This window comes from Salvelinus fontinalis, chromosome 9 (genome assembly GCF_029448725.1).
Source record: "Salvelinus fontinalis isolate EN_2023a chromosome 9, ASM2944872v1, whole genome shotgun sequence".
Taxonomy (NCBI): Eukaryota; Metazoa; Chordata; class Actinopteri; order Salmoniformes; family Salmonidae; genus Salvelinus; species Salvelinus fontinalis.
In genome coordinates, this window is record NC_074673.1 from 7903516 (window position 1) to 7927823 (window position 24308).

Consider the following 24308-nt stretch of genomic DNA (forward strand, 5'->3'; position numbering starts at 1 on the left):
CTAGAAGATAGTGTATTTCCTGTGTGTGGAGGAAGTTGATGTACTCACCAGTATCTGTACAGTGAGCAGTCCCTCTCCTGCGTCGCGGGCATCGATGGTGAACTCCACGGGTAGGCTGGCGGCCACACCTGATTTATCCAGACCTGGCCCGCTGGCACGCACCTTACTGGCATCATGACCAGGCTGGGACCTCACCTTGAATGGACTGTGGATGGAGAGAGAAAGAGAGAGAGAGATATAGTGAGAGAGAACAAGAGAGATAGAGAGATAGAGAGTGAGAGTGAGAGAGAGATAGAGAGTGAGAGAGAGAGAGATAGTGAGAGAGAAATGTCTTTATTATTTTGGAACTTCTGTGAGTGTATTGTTTACTGTTCAGTTGTATTGTTTATTTCACTTCTGTTGATTATCTACTTCACTTGCTTTGGCAATGTTAACATATGTTTCCCAATGCCAGTAAATCCCTTAAATTGAATTTAAATGAATTGAGAGAAATAAGAGAGAAGAAAGCATGTGATGATCCTATTGAAAATGTATGACATTTCTATACAGAAAAGTCCATATGTGTATTACAGGGTTTTAAAGGGTTTCTGTTGAATCTCGTGGCCAGCCTGTCTCACCTGCGAGGGACTTCCTGATCTCCGTATTTGACAGACACAGTGTAAGGGCCGTCCTGAGCTGGGGTGTAGTTGACCGTGTGTGTGCCATCACCGTTGTTCTTCACAGCAACAGGCTCAGCAGAACCTATGGACAACAAATGACATTCAAATAAGTGTGTGTATGCAAATATGTAAGTGTGTGTGTGTGCGTGCGTGCGTGCGTGTTTCTTTCCTCTCACCTGATGGTCCTGTTAGCTGTACTTCCACTTTTGCCTTTCCAGCCTGGGTAGCGTCCACAGTAAAGGCCTGAGGTACGTGGGCTCTGACTCCATCCCCCAGCCCTGGACCTGAACACTTCACCTTACTAGGGTCCACCACGTCCTTCACTGGCACCCGGAACGGACTGCCTGCAGGGACACAGACAGAGACACAGACAGAGACACCGTATGGTCAGCGTTTACAGTGGGAGCACAGATGTACCATTATGATTCTGCTTCTAGCAAACCCTCCGGTTGCCAACTCAATCCCCAAACAGAATGTTTCCCAATCAGACCTGGGATTCAAACCGGTGATCCTTCGATTGCTGGTCCACCTCTGTAACATCTAGGCTACCCACCACCCAGTATGACACATTACCTGGGATGGGGTGTCCTCCGAAGTTGATGTTGACGTCGTACTCTCCAGGTGTGAAGGGAACGTATTCTACGCTGCAGCTGCCATCTTTGTTGTCTTTACAGGTCATCTTAGCCTCAGAGGCTCCCTCGATGGTCAGGCCCAGGCCTCCGGTACCAGCACCCCTAGAGAACACACCCATCACCCACTTTAACAGACATTTGACATCTGTTACACTGCTTTCCAAGGAGAGACGCTGTTATGAAGGCTTTCTTACTAATGGAGGAGTTCTTTAACCAATAAGGCCCGAGGAGGTGTGGTATATGGCCAATATACCATGGCTAAGCTGGTATATTGTCTATATACCACAAACCCCACAGGTGCCTTATTGCGATTATAAACTGGTTACCGATGTAATTAGTAAAAATACATGTTTTGTCATATCCGTGGTATACGATCTGATATACCACGGCTGTCAGCCAATCAGGATTCAGGGCTCGAACCACCCAGTTTATAATATTTTTTTCATTTTAGTAATTTAGCAGACGAATAACAATCAGTGCACTGATTTAAACGGATTTAAACTGAAGTAAAACAACAACAAATGAAGACGACGATCATGATCACAAACAACAAGTACAACATTTAAATGTTATTCTAGTGGATTTGTGAATGATACGGGTTGCGGTCCCATTGGGTTTTATTATATTATACCTGGTCTCGACGGTGAAGCAGTTGGGTTTGTTGATAAGTCCTCCCTCCAGGCCTGGCCCGTAGGCCCTGACCCGGGTGGGGTCACAGCCCTCCACCACAGACACCCTGAACGGACTCTTAGGGACCGCCACGTCATCGTACAACACCTCAATCAGGTGCATACCTGGAACAGACCACAGAGAGGATTTCAGTATCTCTCATTGTCTGCTCTTTAGTACAGACAGATACACAGGATTTTGTATAATGGCCACGCTTGCTTTACTGTGCAAGGCAATGAAGTTATATCTATCTAAGATGCTTTTCAGAACCTTTCTGATATGAGTGAACCTTCCTAACATTCGTTCAGATGATGAATGAGGTTTGGGGGTACGGTAACACGATAATCATCTTGACTACACAACAAGAACACTTCTGTTGATCATGTGTTATACCGTAACACCATTTACTTTACAGGACTCTCAGTGTCTCTCTGATTCCCTGGGGCCAGTGCTGTAATTGACAGGGTCAGAGTCAGAGAGCTTTGTATGCTATCTCTCTCTATGCTATCTTGCACTCTCTCTGGTCTCTCTCGCTCTCTGCTCTCTCTCGCTCTCTCTGCTCTCTCTCTCTCTCGGTCTCTCTCTTTCTGCTCTCTCTCTGCTCTCTCTCTCTGCTCTCTCTCGCTCTCTCTGCTCTCTCTCTCTCTCGGTCTCTCTCTTTCTGCTCTCTCTCTGCTCTCTCTTTCTGCTCTCTCTCTCCCTTTCTCGTCTCTCTATCTCTCTCTCTTTCTCTGCTCTCTCTCCCTGTGACTCTCTCTTTCTCCCCTTCACTCAGACCACTTCTCCTCTGCCTCGTTCAGTATTTATACCCTGTTCTCTCTCTATCTAGTCTCAAATGGATCCTCCAACACCTGTTGGGTTTGTCAACTAAAACCCTCTATTCCATCTTCAGTTACTTCCTCTAAGGTTTGTATAGCTACATTTCCCCTACTGGAGTGAAATTAGTTGGAATCCTTTCTCTCTCTGTTCTAGAATCCATTCACTAACATTATCAACAATGTTGAAATTACTGTAATAAAATAACAACAAGGAGGCTAACAGTTCATGTCTTCCACTTGGTGGTTATTTCTTACCGTCCTCGAAGGCGGTATACTCCACTCTGTAGGTTCCGTCTCCCTTGTCTGTGATGTAGGCGTCTGTGTTGGCGCCTGAAGGGTTAATGATGCGTGCTTTCACGTGGTCACCGCCAATCTTGGTCGTTTTACGGGCGTCCACGATGAAGTGGGTGGTGACCTCCTTGAGGACTCCTATAAACACGGATGACCGTAGGGAGAATGGTTAGCTACTGTAATTGTTAGCATGTAGTAGTCTTTGCAAGTGAATTTTAGTAACCTTAGCCTTTAGCTATAGTAACCTTGGCCTTTAGCTATAGTAACCTTAGCCTTAAGCTATAGTAACCTTAGCCTTAAGCTATAGTAACCTTAGCCTTTAGATATAGTAACCTTAGCCTTTAGCTATAGTAACCTTAGCCTTTAGCTATAGTAACCTTGGCCTTTAGCTATAGTAACCTTGGCCTTTAGCTATAGTAACCTTGGCCTTTAGCTATAGTAACCTTAGCCTTTAGCTATAGTACCCTTGGCCTTTAGCTTTAGTAACCTTAGCCTTTAGCTGTAGTAACCTTGGCCTTTAGCTATAGTAACCTTAGCCTTTAGCTATAGTAACCTTAGCCTTTAGCTATAGTAACCTTGGCCTTTAGCTATAGTAACCTTAGCCTTTAGCTATAGTAACCTTAGCCTTTAGCTATAGTAACCTTGGCCTTTAGCTATAGTAACCTTAGCCTTTAGCTATAGTAACCTTGGCCTTTAGATATAGTAACCTTGGCCTTTAGCTATAGTAACCTTAGCCTTTAGCCTTTAGCTATAGTATACTACAGGGGTCTTCTCTTGCCCAGGGACCCCCATATAGGTTAGCAAACAAAATATATTTAACGTCTTGTCTCATCATCAGGTGATAATGTCAAGGAGAAGTAATCAACATTTTAAAATGAATAGATTTGGTAGATATTTCGTAACTTTTTTTTAACCTCCACACATTATAATTGGAAAAGGATGTGTAAACTCTAACATCCAAACACATTTTCACTAAGAGCAGCTGTTTAGCTGGTTAAACGAAGGTTAGCCATGTGTTGGCAAAAATGTATGTCCAAGTTGAGAAACCTTACCAGCAACACTGCCACACTGGTAGCCCATTGACTGGTAGCCTATTGACTGGTAGCCCATTGACTGGTAGTCTATTGACTGGTAGTCTATTGACTGGTAGTCTATTGACTGGTAGCCTATTGACTGGTAGCCCATTGACTGGTAGCCTATTGACTGGTAGCCTATTGACTGGTAGCCTATTGACTGGTAGCCTACTGACTGGTAGTCTATTGACTGGTAGCCTATTGACTGGTAGCCTATTGACTGGTAGCCTATTGACTGGTAGCCTATTGACTGGTAGTCTATTGACTGGTAGCCTATTGACTGGTAGCCCATTGACTGGTAGCCCATTGACTGGTAGCCCATTGACTGGTAGCATATTGACTGGTAGCCTATTGACTGGTAGCATATTGACTGGTAGACCATTGACTGGTAGTCTATTGACTGGTAGTCTATTGACTGGTAGCTTATTGACTGGTAGTCTATTGACTGGTAGTCTATTGACTGGTAGCCTATTGACTGGTAGTCTATTGACTGGTAGCCTATTGACTGGTAGCCTATTGACTGGTAGTCTATTGACTGGTAGCCCATTGACTGGTAGCCCGTTGACTGGAAGCCCGTTGACTGGAAGCCCGTTGACTGGTAGCCTGTTGACTGGTAGCCTATTGACTGGTAGCCTGTTGACTGGTAGCCTGTTGACTGGTAGCCTATTGACTGGTAGCCCATTGACTGGTAGCCCATTCAAAGCCCATGTCAGATACTCCAGTGAGTGTAATTGAGTTGAGAAATAAAGTTGACATCATTAGAAGATGTGTTTATTCTGTTGTTGCTTGCGATATTCATGAAATAAAATAAATGCTTTATATATTTCCGGGGACCCCCGGTTAAATACCCCTGGTATAGTAGTCTTTATCTGTAGTAGCATTTTGCTTTAGCTATAGCTATAGTAGTTTTTATCTGTAGTAGCATTTTGCTTTAGCTATAGCTATAGTAGTCTTTATCTGTAGTAGCATTTTTCTTTAGCTATAGCTATAGTAGTCTTTATCTGTAGTAGCATTTTGCTATAGCTATAGTAGTTTTTATCTGTAGTAGCATTTTGCTTTAGCTATAGCTATAGTAGTCTTTATCTGTAGTAGCATTTTGCTTTAGCTATAGCTATAGTAGTTTTTATCTGTAGTAGCATTTTGCTTTAGCTATAGCTATAGTAGTCTTTATCTGTAGTAGCATTTTGCTTTAGCTATAGCTATAGTAGTCTTTATCTGTAGTAGCATTTTGCTTTAGCTATAGCTATATTAGTCTTTATCTGTAGTAGCATTTTGCTTTAGCTATAGCTATAGTAGTCTTTATCTGTAGTAGCATTTTGCTTTAGCTATAGCTATAGTAGTCTTTATCTGTAGTAGCATTTTGCTTTAGCTATAGCTATAGTAGTTTTTATCTGTAGTAGCATTTTGCTTTAGCTATAGCTATAGTAGTCTTTATCTGTAGTAGCATTTTGCTTAAGCTATAGCTATAGTAGTCTTTATCTGTAGTAGCAATTTGCTTTAGCTATAGCTATAGTAGTCTTTATCTGTAGTAGCATTTTGCTTAAGCTATAGCTATAGTAGTTTTTATCTGTAGTAGCATTTTGCTTTAGCTATAGCTATAGTAGTCTTTATCTGTAGTAGCATTTTGCTTTAGCTATAGCTATAGTAGTTTTTATCTGTAGTAGCATTTTGCTTTAGCTATAGCTATAGTAGTCTTTATCTGTAGTAGCATTTTGCTTTAGCTATAGCTATAGTAGTTTTTATCTGTAGTAGCATTTTGCTTTAGCTATAGCTATAGTAGTCTTTATCTGTAGTAGCATTTTGCTTAAGCTATAGCTATAGTAGTTTTTATCTGTAGTAGCATTTTGCTTTAGCTATAGCTATAGTAGTCTTTATCTGTAGTAGCATTTTGCTTTAGCTATAGCTATAGTAGTCTTTATCTGTAGTAGCATTTTGCTTTAGCTATAGCTATAGTAGTCTTTATCTGTAGTAGCATTTTGCTTTAGCTATAGCTATAGTAGTCTTTATCTGTAGTAGCATTTTGCTTTAGCTATAGCTATAGTAGTCTTTATCTGTAGTAGCATTTTGCTTTAGCTATAGCTATAGTAGTTTTTATCTGTAGTAGCATTTTGCTTTAGCTATAGCTATAGTAGTCTTTGCTATAGACTACTGTAATATGCATCAACAGAAGAACCACTCCCTCCTCCTTACCTCTGGGCTCCACCCCTGGTCCATAGACCTGCACACCGCTGGTGTCCACAGCCGGCTCCACCTGGATGACCGCGGGGAACTTGGGTACAACATGACCCCCGTACTTGATGGTAATGGTGTGTGTGCCGTGGAAGGGTGGGATGTAGGTGACAGAGAAGGTCCCATCTGCAGTCTTTTGGATGTGGACCTCGGCCTGAGCCCCGGACTCAGAGACGATCTCAATGGTGAGTTCAGCCTCTCCAGCACTGGTGCAGTCCACTGTGAAGTAGGCTGGTTCACCTGCCTTGGCCTTCTCTAGGCCTGGCCCACTGGCTGTTACCTGTAGGGTTAGGTTTGGTTTAGCTTAAGGTTCAGGCTTAGGTTTATGTCCGGGTTTAGGTTCAGGTTTAGGTTTAAGTTAAGGTTTATTTGAACTTCTTTGTACTTACGCAGAAACACACATACTATCTCAGATTTGATGTCCTACAACACTTTAAGATATAAAGCATATAATGATCCTAAATACACGGACAGTGTATCTGTAAATCATACACAACAAACAGGCCTATCAATAAATCAACAACTAGGCACATAGGAGGTGTACCTTGCTGGGGTCGAGACATGGCTTCACAGCTGCCTTGAAGGGAGACCCAGGGATGTGCTGCTCTCCAAACAGGATGTTGATGGCGTACTCTCCAGCCTCAGTGGGCAAGTAGGAAACTGAGCAGGTTCCGTCTCCGTTGTCCTGGCATTCAATCTTAGCCTCGCAAGGCCCCTCCACCGTCAGGCCCAGCCCACCGGCGCCCGCTCCTTTGGTGTCGATGGCGAATGGCGCTGGTTTACCCACAATGCCTCCCTTCAGGCCTGGGCCATAAGCGCGTACCTGAGGGAGAGAGGAATTGGAAATTAGTGCGCCTCATAACGTCAGAACCGTTGGACTGCGAAGCTTCAGTACAGCCGTCTGGTTGCTGACATAAGCATGTATGCTCACGTACTGCTTATGACCGTGTTATGCATGGGTTATGAATGTTTTATGAAGTTCTTATGTAGGTATCCTTCAAATGAAGTGTTACCCACTCAGCGAAAGTAATAGTGCTGATTTTATAGACTTTTATATTTTACCTTTGAGGGGTCAGCAGGCATCACTCCCTCCACTGCGAAGGGGGATCCAGGGACGGGGTTCCCATCGTAGCTGACGTCCACCTTGTAAGGCCCCTCCTCTGGGGGGATATACTTCACAGAGTGGGAGCCATTGGCCGCGTCTGACTCCAGCTTGCAGGGGATTGGTCGGCCGGAGGGTGAGGTCATCTTGACGGCTACCTCGCCCTGCCCACCAGCTCCCTTGGTGTTGATGGAAAACTCCTGGTCCTTGCCCACTTCTACTTCTATAAGACAACCACCACACGGACACATGTAAATCAACCACCACACGGCCACATTTAAATCAACCACCAACCACCACACGGTCACATGTAAATCAACCACCACACGGCCACATTTAAATCAACCACCAACCACCACACGGTCACATGTAAATCAACCGCCAACAACAAAACATGTTTACAGCTGTCCAGTCTCAGACAAGGCAATCAAAAATGTACTTCTGTACATGTCACAGCACAATTTTGATTCAATATTTACAATTGACTCCTCCAGGCAGTCATTGATGAGAAGAGAACCAAAGCAGAGCTGAATTCAAGAATGGGCCCCTTCAACATTACTTTATATTGTGTACAAAGTTGAGAACTTACTAGTGTCGAGTCCTGTAACCTTGACCTTTCCCAGATCTATAGGAGGAGCCACAGTAATATTGAAGGGGCTCTTGGGAATGGGGTCCCCTCCATGGGTGACGGAGATGATCATCTGACCCTGTTGAACAGCGGTGTACTTGACGGTGTAAGAGTAGTCATGGTTGTCGATGATCTCAAAGTCCCTCACAGCTTCCCCCTTCAGGCCTGCTGCTGTGAACTGGACCTCAGGCTTGGCCTTGCCTGCTCCCTTGGTAAAGATGGTGAAGTGGGTCGGAGTGCCCACCTCCACGCCTGTCTTGTTGAGTCCTGGGCCCTCAGCCCTCACTTTGCCAGCATCATGGGAAGGATCAACCTTAATTCTGAATGGACTGATGGGGATTTCCTGGAAAACAAATATGGGAATAGTTTTGTTGCTGTCAACCTTTTAATAAAAAACTTGAACACAGATCTAACTTCTGTGCTATTAGGGTCATCCTTAGAAGTTATAAGTATTATTATAGCTGTAATGCTAAGCCACATAGTAACAGTAACCCTCAACGAAAGGATTCTGGGTAATGTAGTTTTACCTGCTCAGCGAACAGCACCATGATGGTGTATTTCCCTGCGCCAGGGGGAGTGTACTTGACAGTGAAGGTGTCATTGTCGTTCTTGATGATGTCAAAGTCGATGTCAGCCTCAGCTGGACCCACCACTCCTGGAGCACACTTGATCCCGATGCTAATGTCTCCTGTGGGAGGTCAGTGGATAAACATTCATGTTATATCTGTATATGAAGAAATCTCATAATACTGTAGCCATAGTAGCCATACATTTCTGATCTTCTACAGCTGCAGGCACTAAAGTTAGGTCGGTATTAGCAAGAACAAGTGCAAGACAATGGTCAACTGAGTTCTCTATGGAAGAAATGCTTTTAATTGGGTTCTAACCGGGTGAAAAGCTTCTACCTGGAACCCTGCAGGGTTCTTCTACAGGAACAAGCTGAAGAACCTTTTGAGTAGTATTTCCGAATTCACACACACGTACCCTGTCCAGCCTCGGCACAGTCCACAGTGAAGTAGGTGGGCTCGTTGGCCTTGAGTCCTGTCTTCTCCACTCCTGGACCATACACCTTGACCTTGGCGGGGTGGCAGCCCTCTCCGACAATCACCTATACACACAGACACAGTACTTGACACACAGCACTATGGTTGCTACCTAAAGTGGTCTTATCCATTTCTAGTGGAGTGTAAGAAAGAGTAGAGTGGCTGAGCTTACGTAACTGCCTCGTCTGTCTGAGACCTGAAGACTCCCCGTCCCTGACCTAATGCCTTTAACTCAGCAGGCTAATGAAGTCTGGTAATGCCCAGGAGATCTGGGTTCGAACCCCAGTGAGTTGGTCCTACTCACCCTGAAGGGGCTGTTGGGCACGTTGACGTCTCCCCAGGTGATGATGATGGTGTGTTTGATGGGCTTGGTGGGGACGTACACACACAGGAAGGTGCCGTCTCCCTTGTCAGTGATCTTAATGTCGATGGTGACGCCCTCTGTATCCTGGGCGTAGATCTTGAGGTGGCCGTTGCCAGCCTCGCGGGCATCGATGGTGAACTCTGCCGGTTTGTTTACAATGACCCCAGTGGGCGCCAGACCTGGACCGAAAGCTTTCACCTGCAGATGAAACATATTCTGACTTTTTATTATGTATTTATATGTATGTGTTAGTTTATTTGTTAGTTTATGTGTTAGTTTGTTTGTTTATGTGTTCGTTTATTTGTTTGTTTATTTGTTTGTTTGTGTTAGTTTGTTTGTTTGTTTGTTTATGTGTTAGTTTGTTTGTTTGTGTGTTAGTTTGTTTGTTTAAGTCTTAGTTTATTTGTTTGTTTATGTGTTAGTTTGTTTGTTTGTTTTAGTGTTAGTTTAATTGTTTGTTTATGTGTTAGTTTATTTGTTTGTGTTAGTTTGTTTGTTTGTTTATGTGTTAGTTTATTTGTTTGTTTGTGTTAGTTTGTTTGTTTGTTTATGTGTTAGTTTGTGTTTTTGTGTTAGTTTATTTGTTTGTTTGTTTGTGTTAGTTTGTTTGTTTGTTTATGTGTTAGTTTGTGTTTTTGTGTGTGTTTATGTGTGTGCACATCAGTGTGTTTTCGTGTTTTATGAAGACTACCACTCCTGTAAGGGCGGAGCTAACCTTCTCAGGGAAGCAGTCATTGGCTGCAGGCAGGATGTGGGCCATGAAGGGGCTGTCCTTGATGTCTTCGTCATCACAGACAACATGGACGGCGTAGTCACCTGGCTCAGTGGGCCAATAGCGGACATCGCAGGAGCCGTCACCCTTATCGTCACATTCTATCTTAGCCTGGGACGGACCCTCGATGGAGAAACCTAGAGAGAGGAGGGCGTATGAAGAACTTTAGACTTTAGTCTCCTAATCAGTCAAGAGGCATCCAGTTAATGTCCCCTTGTACACTTGTGAGAATACCAACTGAACTGGTGTCTTCAGAGAAGAAGCAGTGTACCTAATCCATTACTCTACTGGTTCAACTACATTACCCACAATGCCCCAGGGCCATCTTGTCCTGACTTACCCAGAGTTCCTACTTCGGTGCCGATGGCCTCGACCACGAAGTCAGCTGACTTGCCCACCTGGCCGGTCAACAGGCCGGGGCCCCAAGCTCTCACCTTCTGAGGGCCAACCTCCTCACTCACCTCCACTTCGAAGGGACTGAGGGAGACACAGACACAACTTTTAATCAAGATAAAACCGTAGTATACACTTACATTTAGCAAATAGTCTTACCCTGATTCCAGATCAGTGCTAAGGTAGATAAAAACTACCAGAAATCCTAAGTAGTATTGTATGAAGTTGTCTGTGTTAAACTGAGTCAGGGGCTGGTTGGTGGATAATATAATGCTCACCTGCGTGGGATGAGTTGTCCTCCCCAGGTGATGTTAACTGTGTATTTACCAGTCTGGACAGGGAGATATTCACACTCATAGACACCATCACCAATATCCTTAACTTTCACTGGTGCCTCTGCTCCACCTGAGAGGAGAAGCACATCACGATTATTAACAGGACCTTGTTGTAGCCTCTGATACACATCACAAATCCATGACCCAAAGTATTACATTGAAATATTAAAGAGAAGATCAGCAAGTTGTATGAAGAGAGAGTTACCAGAGAGAGATGATTGAGGATTATAAAATAGTAAAGGAGAAAGGAGAGAGAGAAAGGAGGAGAGAGAGAAGAGAGAAAGGAGGAGAGAGAGAAGACAGAGAAGAGAGAAAGGAGAGAGAGAAGAGAGAAAAGAGAAGAGATAGGAGGAGAGAGAGAAAAGTGCTGACTCACTTGGTCCAGTCACTGAGACCTTGAGCTCTCCGCTGCCGGCTCCCTTGGTGAAAACCTTGAAGTCTGCCACCTCCTTCACCCTCACCCCCTTAGGCTGGAGGCCTCGGCCCGTAGCACGACACGCGTTGGCATTGATGGCTGGAGAAGGAGAGAGAGGGGTGGTTAAGGACAGTGGAACATAGACTGGCCTAACAGTATAGGACCTATTGGAGCTGACAGGAGCTGGGTCATATTAGTGGCAGCAAGATAGATAGATGGATGGATGTATAGCTGGATAGATAGATAGATAGATAGATAGATAGATAGATAGATAGATAGATAGATAGATAGATAGACAGATAGATAGATAGATAGATAGATAGATAGATAGATAGATAGATAGATAGATAGATAGATAGATAGATAGATAGATAGATAGATAGATAGATAGATAGATAGATAGACATTCACATACGGGTATAACGCCATATGCAAACAAGAAGCTGCAAAGAATGACTTCTTGAAGGATACAGAACATCACCAGTCAATCAATTCCCATAGGATGTCAGCTATGAACACAATGCAGCATGGGAGGAATAGCACAGTGCTGAATGTAGGACAGTCACATTATATAATACACAATCATGTAATGGTTGCAGCATCAAAACATGAATGGCGATTCCAGGCATCAACTGACAAAATGACATTTCATGTAAGCGCTGATTGCAGGCTTGGCTATACTCATTAGTTTGAAGCAATCAAACCTATGAATGCTAACCCAAGATCAAGGAATCACAGCAAGCAATAAACATTTGACACTGCATTTCGTAAGGCAATCTGTGAAGCACTGGCTCACAAAGACTAACTTTCCTGGATAGTTTCTTACAAGAACATTCACTATGCTACAAAATAGGGCTAGAAATATCTGTCTCCGACAACAAGCTGCCACAGGCGAGGCGGCAGGCGCCCAAGCAAGGCACTCAGATGGTATAGCGCTGCCCCCGTCACAGGAAGCATACAGGGCATCTGCAAGGCATAGGGCAAATGGCATAGAGTATAGTGCACAGGGACGGTGGGGCACGGCTAGCATATCAGCGGGCAAAACGGGCGCAGGCGTCCACCTGGAGGGCCCATACTAACTTGGTCGACCCTTTTTGCCTGTGGGGGTAGGGACACCCCCTTTCTTGCCCGCTGGCCCCTTCTCCCCCCCGGGAGAGGTGAAGGAAGACTGGGGGATAATCTGAACTGGAGGAGGACCCACCATAGAGGGAGGAGCTACAAATCACAGACAGGATGTTAATTTAACTTTAACATAGTACACTAGCTGGTCTTAGTCGTCGTGACAACCTGTTAGTACCGCCGAGGGATCGAGATAGCTGTAGACTGTAGAACTAGAGAGTGACAGATCAACAACGGAACGAAACAATTGTACAACAGATATTTTTGTAGTGACAGTTGGTGATAGTTAGTGACAGTTGGTTAGCTCAGTGCTAACTCACCCTCTGCGATTTGAACTTTGAAGGGGCTCTTGGGGATCTCCTGACCCGCGAACAGGATGTGGATGGTGTGGGGGCCCTCCAACATGGGCCGGTAGGTGCAACGGAAAACACTGTCCCCCTTGTTTTCCAAGATCAGTTCCACTGTGTCTTTCTTCCCCTCAGGGTCCACGATGACAACGCTCACATCACCATTACCAGCACCTGTACAAGACAACAGGAAGACACCAATCAAAATGCTGTTAATCAACCATGTGATCAAAACAAGGAAATATGGACAAACCATGCGATCAAAACAAGGAAACATGCATGGACATTGTTGTGTTGTGGGCCCTCAGAGTAAATGCATAGCCGCAGGAAGTTGTTTGGGGGTAAAAAGAAATGTTGCCGGCGCTACAGATGGCTATATCGGTCTGCTAATACAGGACTAGTAAAGGCCCTGTACACTACAACAAAAATATGTCAATAATTCAGGGGCTGCTGTAGCATCCTCACTAAATGTTTGGGTTCCTTCTAGTTTCTCCAGTTTAGCCAGCAACTTGTCTGATCAGTGTTAGTGTGTTTCTTGTCCAACCTTGTTGAAGTTCCAACATTGTTGACTTCCCGCTCCTTACCTGCAGTGTAGATGTCGAAATAGGTGGGTTTGTTGGCCACGTTGCCGGTAGGTTCCAGCCCTGGTCCTCTGGCCTGGACCTTGTTGGGATCACCCATGGCCTTGGCAACGTTCACTGTGTAGGGACTCTTGTCAATGTCTTGCCCTGCAAACAGCACTTTTACCTGAGGGGGGGGGGGGGGGGGGACATTCAAATGTTCCTGTAAGTTTTCCAATGCTCTCGTGGTACATTGTGACGATGAGACGTGTAGATTGTAAAATAAAGACAAGTAAAAGGTTAAGTCAAATCAAGTCAAGAAAAAATATGTAAAGTAATGTACAGTTTTAGTAAAGTAACGTAAACAATACATAACATAAATCTACACGGGATATTGATGGCGGCAGTTTGTTTACCTTGTGGACACCCTCAACCTTGGGTACGTAAGTGACAGTGTAGGTCCTGTTTTTGTCATTGTTAAAGACCACCGTAGCCTCCTCAGTGTGTCCCTCAGGATCGGTCACATAGACCAGCACCTCAGCCTGACCTGCCTGCAGAGTCTCCACTGTGAACACGGCTGGCTTCAGAACCATGTTTCCATGGGAATCAATACCTACGGGAGGGAGAGTGGGAGATAGCGAGTTAGATATGTTTGAGTCTATGTATATAAAACAATAAATGATGCTTATCAGTTGCTTGCTTGGGTTGCAAATACCCAGAAACGTTCTCAAAGTTCCTGGCCGTTAATAAACCAGACTATTGCCATGTTTCTGAAATCCTGGTTGGAGGTTTCCTTCGCTGCTTATTGCCTCCTGATTCCCGAGAATCCTGCAACCGAGATTCCTGAGAAACATGGGGATTTTGGGAATATTTCCGGAATTTTGCAACCCAAGTCCTGATTGAACTACACTGTTCATGGTTTCTATCTCAGTGAGCACCCACCAGGTCCGTATGCCTTGGCCTTGTTGGGGTACAGCTGAACGCCTTTAGGTTTGAGGGGGGCGCCAGGCTTCAGCTTAGCCTTGGGGAACTGGGACAGGTAGGTCATCACTGAGTGTTCATCCACATCCGGATCTACAATCTCCTCAGGGGCGATCACCTAGGCAACAAGCAGAGGGTGTAAGGTTAACACTGTACAACCACAATTGTCTAACTTGACTTAAACCCATTTGCTCCTTGGGGAGCAGAGTTCATAGCACAACTGTTTTCAGACAGACAGGGAGACAGACAGAGCGACAGGGAGACAGACAGACAGACAGGGAGACAGACAAACAGACAGACAGACAGACAGGGAGACCGACAGGGAGACCGACAGGGAGACAGACCGACAGACAGACAGACAGACAGACAGACAGACAGACAGACAGACAGACAGACAGACAGACAGGGAGACCGGGAGACAGACAGGGAGACAGACAGGGAGACAGACAGACAGACAGACAGGGAGAAAGACATGTACCTATTGTTTGTTCTGTATACCAATGTGAAGGGACATTGCATAGATACTATTTATAATGTATTTATAATCTATTCTATTCCATTGCCTCTCTCCTCTTCCTTCTCCCTCCCTCTGCCATGTTGGTAGTATCAGTCTGGTGTAAAGCTGTCTGTCTATATTTAACCCTGGTACAGCAGGACTGCGGCCTCAGTAAGCCATGCAGTCAGGGGATTTAGCCCTGAGCCAAGCCCTCTCCCACACCTCATCTACAGCCCATGGTACAGCCCTCAGCCTGGGGATAATTCAGCCCCCTAGGCCTGGGAATCCATGCTCAATATTCACCCTAAGGCTATGCCATGTCACTAATGGTCCTTCTTAACCCAGGCTATGCACGCTGTGTCAGATAAACAAGTAGAGAAACCCCCACACAAATAGCACAGCTCACAGATTCCGTTTCAGAAGAGAATCTAGCAAATCTATACCTTAGAGAATCTAATAAATTTACACCTTGTAAAACTAACAAATCTACACCTTAGAGAAACTAACAAATCTACATCTTAGCGAATCTAACAAATCTACACCTTAGAAAAACGAATAAATCTACACCTTAGAGAATCTAACAAATCTACACCTTAGAGAATCTAACAAATCTACACCTTAGAGAATCTAACAAATCTACACCTTAGAAAAACTAATAAATCTACACCTTAGAGAAACTAACAAATCTACACCTTAGAGAATCTAACAAATCTACACCTTAGAAAAACGAACAAATCTACACCTTAGAGAATCTAACAAATCTACACCTTAGAGAAACTAATAAATCTACACCTTAGAGAAACTAACAAATCTACACCTTAGAGAAACTAACAAATCTACACCTTAGAAAAACGAACAAATCTACACCTTAGAGAATCTAACAAATCTACACCTTAGAGAAACTAACAAATCTACACCTTAGCATCTTAGTATTGAATGTGCATCTAAACACTCCTACAAACACATCATTTACAAACACATTATTTACAAACACATTATTTACAAATACATCATTTACAAATACATTATTTACAAACACATTATTTACAAACACATTATTTACAAACACATCATTTACAAACACATCATTTACAAACACATCATTAACAAACACATCTTGTTAAAGTGTTCACTGAATAACAAACCAAAAGTAATACATTGTAGTATAAAGACCGATTACTTCTCAGTGCATATTAACCACCAACCAAAACTTAAAGTAAACCTCAGTCACTGGCTCCACTACGTGTGGCTTCATGGGGCTTTCCCTGGAACTGTCACCCCAGAGTAGTGTGTCTTACCTGGGGCACGCCCAGCCAGTCGTCAGCCTGCTGCATGGCCTCTCTGGCATTCTCCACAGGGTGGTTAGGGTCCCAGGCCTTCCAGTCGGGACACAGACCTACAGGGAGAGAGGGAGGGAAGAGATAGGAGAGAGGGAGAGGGGGAGGAGGGAGGGAGAGAGGGAAGAGGGGGAGGAAGGAGGGAAGAGACAGGAGAGAGGGAGAGGGGGAGGAGGGAGGGAGAGAGGGAAGAGACAGGGGAGAGGGAGAGGGGGAGGGAGAGAGACAGGAGAGACAGGAGAGAGGGAGAGGGGGAGGAAGGAGGGAGAGAGGAAAGAGACAGGAGAGAGGGAGAGGGGGAGGAAGGAGGGAGAGAGGGAAGAGACAGGAGAGAGGGAGAGGGGGAGGAAGGAGGGAGAGAGACAGGAGAGAGGGAGAGGGGGAGGAAGGAGGGAGAGAGGGAAGAGACAGGAGAGAGGGAGAGGGGGAGGAAGGAGGGAGAGAGACAGGAGAGAGGGAGAGGGGGAGGAAGGAGGGAGAGAGAGAGAGAGACAGGAGAGAGGGAGAGGGGGAGGAAGAGAGGGAAGAGACAGGAGAGAGGGAGAGGGGGCGGAAGGAGGGAGAGAGACAGGAGAGAGGGGGAGGAAGGAGGGAGAGAGGGAAGAGACAGGAGAGAGGGAGAGGGGGCGGAAGGAGGGAGAGAGACAGGAGAGAGGGGGAGGAAGGAGGGAGAGATAGGGGTTTTAGAATGGGATTGGGGTTACGACTGTGCAGAAATATAACAGTGTCCCATCTGGTCACAGAAACAACTTCATCACTACTACCCTAGTATTAACTACTACTACTACTACTACTACTACTACTAATACTATTAACTACTACTACTACTACTACTACTACTACTACTACTACTACTATTAACTACTACTACTACTACTACTACTACTATTAACTACTACTACTACTACTACTACTACTAACTGCTACTACTACTAACTGCTACTAACACCCTACCACCCCATGTGACCCTGTATTTACCCACGCTGCTCTGCTCCAGTTTGTATAGATAGGTGCCTAGCTAGCCTTCGATGGAAGGCCTACGAATTTCAAAACAACGAAAGCAACAGACGTATTTGTACTTTCCCTGTCGGACACGGAAGGCTAAAGCAGACAGGCTAACGCCCAACGAAATAGACGTACTAGAATGAGCATTCTCATTCAAGTCAATGGGTCTGTGACAGGTTGACCGGAGTGTGGTTGTATTTCTACGTGCTAAAACTGCCGTGTGCTGCTAATGCTTAAAGTGGATTAGCTGTTAGCTGTGCAGTGAGTTCCCTGAAACAAAGAGCCAGTCGCTCAACAGGAGTCTTTTATCTTGTTATTACCGGACACGCCGCGGAGCTGCCGTGTAATATCACTGTAACGTTACTATGGCAACTCGAAAACAATGGGCGTGTATGCATCATATCGTGGTTAATTCACTGTCACCGACAATAACATTATGATTTAAAAATCCCCAACGTTTGGGTGGAGTAAGGTTGGATCTTCTGAAAGGAATTGCATTAGGACAGTAGAACTACCGTAGAAGGAGAACATTCTGTGTTTCAAGTTCCAAGTGATTTCAGCTTTGGACCTTAAGCCTGGTCTCCTCCAACCCAAAATATAATATTTCAGAGCTTTATTACATTTCAATTGGACACGGAAGATTATCGTCAGGGATACAGGAGAAATAGTCCCAAACAAAGGAGGAGATGATTCTTCTTGTTTTACACCTGTTATCTCCAAATAAAACCTACCAGCGGTCAGTCTAGAGAAATGCCTAACTAACGACATAAGCCTAACTAAGGATTGGACTGGAGACGGATTTGTCAACTTTCTAAATGATGTTAGGGGTTCAAGAAAGAACCATGTCCTTGTATGGTCACATCATCTGTAGCTAGCTGGGTGTTGGAGGGCTGCTGTAACATATTCCAGGATTTCTAGCCATGTAAACAGTCAACCACAGTGTTCTAGACTCCTCTCTCTATTCTAGAACACAAAAAAGGAGTCTTTCTAAGGCTTCGTGTCAGAGGGTCAGAGTGTGCTGTAACCTCTGGTCAAATTGGAGTGCTTTCAAGTCGACGAGTCATCCTTGTGAATCTTGGCACTCCTGCTCCAAAGCTCATCCTCATGCATTTCCAGCACAGAACAGGCTGTTTTTAAACCTCAAGCATCTAAGCACATGTCCCTTGGCAGATGAAGAGGAATCGTGCCCAAATTTGGCGTTGCTATGTGTGGAGGCTATAAACACTAAAGCCAGGCTTACGACCTCTGGGCCTGAGAGAGCTCCTTCACTCAGTCACAGACAGCTGGCAGGGACGTCCTCTATCTGTCTGTCTGTCTGTCTGTCTGTCTGTCTGTCTGTCTGTCTCTTTCTCTATCTCTCTGTCAATCTCTCTCTATCGCTCTCTCTCTCTCTCTCTCTCTCTCTGTCTGTCTGTCAATCTCTTTCTCTCTCTGTCTGTCGATCTCTCTCTCTCTCTCGATCTCTCTCAATCTCTCTCTCTCTCTCACTGTCTGTCAATCTCTCTCTCTCTCTCTCTGTCGATCTCAATCTCTCTCTCTCGAATCTCTCTCTGTCTGTCGATCTCTCTCTCTCTCTCTCTCTCTCTCTCTCTCTCTCTCTCTCTCTATCTCTCTCTCTCTCTCTCTCTCTCTCTCTCTCTCTCACTGTCTGTCGATCTCTCTCTCTCTCTCTCTCTCTCTCTCTCTCTCTCTCTCTCTCTCTCTCTCTCGGTCTGTCTGTCTGTCTCTCACTGTCTCTCTCTGTCTCTCTCCGTCTCTCTCTCTAGCTCAACAGGACCACTGAGGCCTACTGACCCCGCCAGGCTGTGTAAATGATACCATGATACCATATCAAATACAATAATTGACTCATAGCTGACCCTGACATCTCACCACAGTAACTCATATCTGACCCTGACCTCCCACCACAGTAACGTATATCTGACCCTGACATCTCACCACAGTAACTCATATCTGACCCTGACCTCTCACCACAGTAACTCATATCTGACCCCTGACCTCTCACCACAGTAACTCATATCTGACCCCTGACTTCTCACCACAGTAACTCATATCTGACCCCTGACCTCTCACCACAGTAACTCATATCTGACCCTGACCTCTCTGCACAGTAACTCATATCTGACCCCTGACCTCTCACCAGTAACTCATAGCTGACCCCTGACCTCTCACCACAGTAACTCATAGCTGACCCCTGACCACTCAGCACAGTAACTCATAGCTGACCCCTGACCTCTCACCACAATAACTCATAACTGACCCCTGAACTTACCATGGCTCCCAGGGCCTCACACTAAACTGTTCCTGAGTCAGTTCTTACCAGGGGCACAGTTGTCTACCAGGGCTCCCAGGGCCTCACACTAAACTGTTCCTGAGTCAGTTCTTACCAGGAGCACAGTTGTCTACCAGGGCTCCCAGGGCCTCACACTAAACTGTTCCTGAGTCAGTTCTTACCAGGGGCACAGTTGTCTACCAGGGCTCCCAGGGCCTCACACTAAACTGTTCCTGAGTCAGTTCTTACCAGGGGCACAGTTGCCTACCAGGGCTCCCAGGGCCTCACACTAAACTGTTCCTGAGTCAGTTCTTACTAGGGGCACAGTTGTCTACCAGGGCTCCCAGGGCCTCACACTAAACTGTTCCTGAGTCAGTTCTTACCAGGGGCACAGTTGCCTACCAGGGCTCCCAGGGCCTCACACTAAACTGTTCCTGAGTCAGTTCTTACCAGGGGCACAGTTGTCTACCAGGGCTCCCAGGGCCTCACACTAAACTGTTCCTGAGTCAGTTCTTACCAGGAGCACAGTTGTCTACCAGGGCTCCCAGGGCCTCACACTAAACTGTTCCTGAGTCAGTTCTTACCAGGGGCACAGTTGTCTACCAGGGCTCCCAGGGCCTCACACTAAACTGTTCCTGAGTCAGTTCTTACCAGGGGCACAGTTGTCTACCAGGGCTCCCAGGGCCTTGCCATCCCTCCAGTCGCGGTGGAAGTTGTTGATGGGTAGCTCAGGCACCTTGTTCTGGATCCATCCCAGCAGCCTCTGCTTGGGGGTCAGTTTCTTAGCCTCCTCATCATCCTCATCCTCCCACATGGGCATGGAGATGGAGTAGTGCAGGATCAGAGTCCAGATCAGACCTAGGATCAGTTTCAGATTACCGTCCACGATGGCCTTGGAGTCTGGAGGGGAGAGGAATACAGATCCAGGGTCAGATTTAGCTTCCTATCCATGATTGACTTAATGTCTACGAGTGGAGGAGGGAGAGAGAGAGACATTTTAAATGTCTTTATTATTTTGGAACTTCTGTACGTGTAATGCTTACTGTAAATGTTTTATTGTTTATTTCACTTTCGTTTATGATCTATTTCACTGGCTTTGGCAATGTAAACATATATTTCCCATGCCAATAAAGCCCTTAAATTGAAATTGAATTGAAATGAGAGAGAGAGAGAGAGAGAGAGAGAGAGGGAGAGAGAGAGAGAGACAGAGAGAGGGAGGGAGAGAGAGAGAGGGAGAGAGAGAGAGAGAGAGAGAGAGAGAGAGAGAGAGAGAGAGAGAGAGAGAGAGAGAGGGAGAGAGACAGAGAGAGGGAGGGAGAGAGAGAGAGAGAGAGAGAGAGAGAGAGAGAGAGAGAGAGGAGGATACGGGACACAAGAGGGAAATCTAATGTGTTTTGTGTCTGTTAATGTCTTCAATAGAGAGTTAAATTCCACTACAGGTACTAGGCTACACAATAACTAACTGGTCAGGAAAGTGACCGAGTATCCGTGGTATTCCACAGACGGGCGGGCGGACAGACGGGCAGACAGACAGACAGACAGACAGACAGACAGACGGGCAGACAGACAGACAGACGGGCAGACAGACAGACAGACAGACAGACAGACAGACAGACAGACAGACAGACAGACAGACAGACAGACAGACCAGCATGGACAAGAACAGATCAACAGCTGACAACATATGTTGAAATGGAACCCATAGTAAGTCAACAGCACTTGGATTTAAATTGCTTCTAAAGCACTTTAGTAACAGTGACCTTCAGTATGAGATAAATCAATGAAGAAGCACTAAGTAGCAGACAATAAAGTATACCTAAAAACTTAACCAGTGTATTCTTAAGAGTAGTCATCTCAACTTCAACCAAACCGTTACATAATAACGTCCTTCATTGGTTTAGAGTAGAGAGTAAACCGGACAGGGTAAAGTGTACCACAACACGTAAAAAGCTACACTAAACTTTCTGGACAGAAATATTGCCCAAGATATAACCTCATTGGACAGAAAGGTAGAGGCCGTTTAGAAACAGTTGTAGTAAGTGGAGAGGGTGGTGGTCATGTGACTTGTCTATCTCTGACTGTGATATCTATTTATTGTACTGTGGGTCAGTGACCTCTGCTACTGGACACTACAGTGCTGTTTGATGAGGACCATTAGACTGACTGGCATGGCCAGGTGCTGTTCATAATAATGGCGTCTCAGGCTTTGTGGACAGCTGTATGCCATGTGGTCATGCGGTCAAAGGAACAAACAGTGTGTGCCAGTGAGACGGGTGTTTTTTTTTACTATCCTCATTCCTCAGTGTCAATTCCTTGAGTATTTGTAGGTTGCTGTGCCAACACAGAAAAGTCATGTAAAGGTTTGTGTTCACCCTGTGTCGTGTTGTTCACCGTTCACCCAGAGCTTGGTGTTGCTGTGTCTAAGCCTGAACAGACAGCAGGCGTCAGGAGAGGAACGGCAGCGCCACCGTTATCGTGTCCTGTTTCTGTCAAAGCTGACAAGGTCGCAGGGATACCGCCTGCCGCTCCCCAACCCACACACAGACCTGGTCGCAGGGATACCGCCTGCCGCTCCCCAACCCACACACAGACCTGGTCGCAGGGATACCGCCTGCCGCTCCCCAACCCACACACAGACCTGGTCGCAGGGACACCGCCTGCCGCTCCCCAACCCACACACAGACCTGGTCGCAGGGATACCGCCTGCCGCTCCCCAACCCACACACAGACCTGGTCGCAGGGACACCGCCTGCCGCTCCCCAACCCACACACAGACCTGGTCGCAGGGATACCGCCTGCCGCTCCCCAACCCACACACAGACCTGGTCGCAGGGATACCGCCTGCCGCTCCCCAACCCACACACAGACCTGGTCGCAGGGATACCGCCTGCCGCTCCCCAACCCACACACAGACCTGGTCGCAGGGATACCGCCTGCCGCTCCCCAACCCACACACAGACCTGGTCGCAGGGATACCGCCTGCCGCTCCCCAACCCACACACAGACCTGGTCGCAGGGATACCGCCTGCCGCTCCCCAACCCACACACAGACCTGGTCGCAGGGATACCGCCTGCCGCTCCCCAACCCACACACAGACCTGGTCGCAGGGATACCGCCTGCCGCTCCCCAACCCACACACAGACCTGGTCGCAGGGATACCGCCTGCCGCTCCCCAACCCACACACAGACCTGGTCGCAGGGATACCGCCTGCCGCTCCCCAACCCACACACAGACCTGGTCGCAGGGATACCGCCTGCCGCTCCCCAACCCACACACAGACCTGGTCGCAGGGATACCGCCTGCCGCTCCCCAACCCACACACAGACCTGGTCGCAGGGATACCGCCTGCCGCTCCCCAACCCACACACAGACCTGGTCGCAGGGATACCGCCTGCCGCTCCCCAACCCACACACAGACCTGGTCGCAGGGACACCGCCTGCCGCTCCCCAACCCACACACAGACCTGGTCGCAGGGATACCGCCTGCCGCTCCCCAACCCACACGCAGACCTGGTCGCAGGGATACCGCCTGCCGCTCCCCAACCCACACACAGACCTGGTCGCAGGGATACCGCCTGCCGCTCCCCAACCCACACACAGACCTGGGCATTAGGAGGGGGGTGACCCCTAACCTCTTTACTGACACTATACTGCAGAACCTTGGGACATTCCTTAGGCGTGAGGTCGATAGTCCGAAAAGAGTTCCCTCGGGCATCATGACACACATACTCATGCCGTGCCCTTCACAAGCCCCCGCTCAAAGCGGCGGTCACACCGGGAATTTCACCGGGCCGTGTGGAGGGAGAGTAATCAATCAGCACGGCAGAGAGACAGACAGTCAGGTGTTTAATAACTCTTATTGTTAGTGAAATATGAGGTTGGGTTTCTCTTCTCCATTCCAAAACCTTAATGATGACATGGTTTAAGTAAACACACTCAAATCAAATCAAATGTTATTTGTCACTTACACATGGTTAGCAGATGTTAATGGTCACATACACATGGTTAGCAGATGTTATTGGCCACATACACATGGTTAGCAGATGTTAATGGTCACATACACATGGTTAGCAGATGTTATTGGTCACATACACATGGTTAGCAGATGTTAATGGTCACATACACATGGTTAGCAGATGTTAATGGTCACATACACATGGTTAGCAGATGTTAATGGTCACATACACATGGTTAGCAGATGTTATTGGTCACATACACATGGTTAGCAGATGTTAATGGTCACATACACATGGTTAGCAGATGTTATTGGTCACATACACATGGTTAGCAGATGTTAATGGTCACATACACATGGTTAGCATATGTTAATGGTCACATACACATGGTTAGCAGATGTTAATGGTCACATACACATGGTTAGCATATGTCAATGGTCACATACACATGGTTAGCATATGATAATGGTCACATACACATGGTTAGCATATGTTAATGGTCACATACACATGGTTAGCAGATGTTAATGGGAGTGTAGCGAAATGCTTGTGCTTCTAGTTCCGACCGTGCAGTAAAATCTAACAAACATACTAAACATAAACTAGACAAATGAGAAACATTGAGAGAAATTAAATAAACAGGACTTCTGGAGCTTCTCCTGTTCAGAGACACTGTAGCAGCAATCACCAGGGTCTATCACCAAGGTCATGGGTCTATCACCAAGGTCATGGGTCTATCACCAAGGTCATGGGTCTATCACCAAGGTCATGGGTCTATCACCAAGGTCATGGGTCTATCCAGATGTACTT

At 46.2% G+C, this 24308-nt stretch overlaps 1 protein-coding gene across 2 annotated transcripts in view; it reads right to left on the minus strand.

The window, feature by feature from the left end:
• The window catches only part of LOC129861987 (filamin-C-like), a 40930-nt gene that overhangs the window by 14177 nt on the left and 2445 nt on the right, over positions 1-24308 (minus strand). Inside the window, exons 2-25 of one of the 2 annotated variants that reach the window (XM_055933240.1) lie at positions 20192-20440; positions 16225-16322; positions 14392-14548; positions 13866-14062; positions 13474-13636; positions 12863-13063; positions 12504-12638; positions 11385-11522; positions 10952-11078; positions 10621-10757; positions 10224-10417; positions 9449-9706; positions 9086-9209; positions 8629-8789; positions 8063-8444; positions 7434-7696; positions 6916-7194; positions 6333-6651; positions 3034-3207; positions 1923-2085; positions 1233-1393; positions 836-1003; positions 618-741; positions 49-205 (exon numbers count right to left, since the gene is read on the minus strand). In XM_055933240.1, coding sequence (XP_055789215.1) covers positions 49-205; positions 618-741; positions 836-1003; positions 1233-1393; positions 1923-2085; positions 3034-3207; positions 6333-6651; positions 6916-7194; positions 7434-7696; positions 8063-8444; positions 8629-8789; positions 9086-9209; positions 9449-9706; positions 10224-10417; positions 10621-10757; positions 10952-11078; positions 11385-11522; positions 12504-12638; positions 12863-13063; positions 13474-13636; positions 13866-14062; positions 14392-14548; positions 16225-16322; positions 20192-20440 — 4529 coding nt within the window. The remainder of the gene's footprint in view (positions 1-48; positions 206-617; positions 742-835; positions 1004-1232; positions 1394-1922; positions 2086-3033; positions 3208-6332; positions 6652-6915; positions 7195-7433; positions 7697-8062; positions 8445-8628; positions 8790-9085; positions 9210-9448; positions 9707-10223; positions 10418-10620; positions 10758-10951; positions 11079-11384; positions 11523-12503; positions 12639-12862; positions 13064-13473; positions 13637-13865; positions 14063-14391; positions 14549-16224; positions 16323-20191; positions 20441-24308) is intronic. The other variant, XM_055933241.1, reaches the window with a different exon arrangement.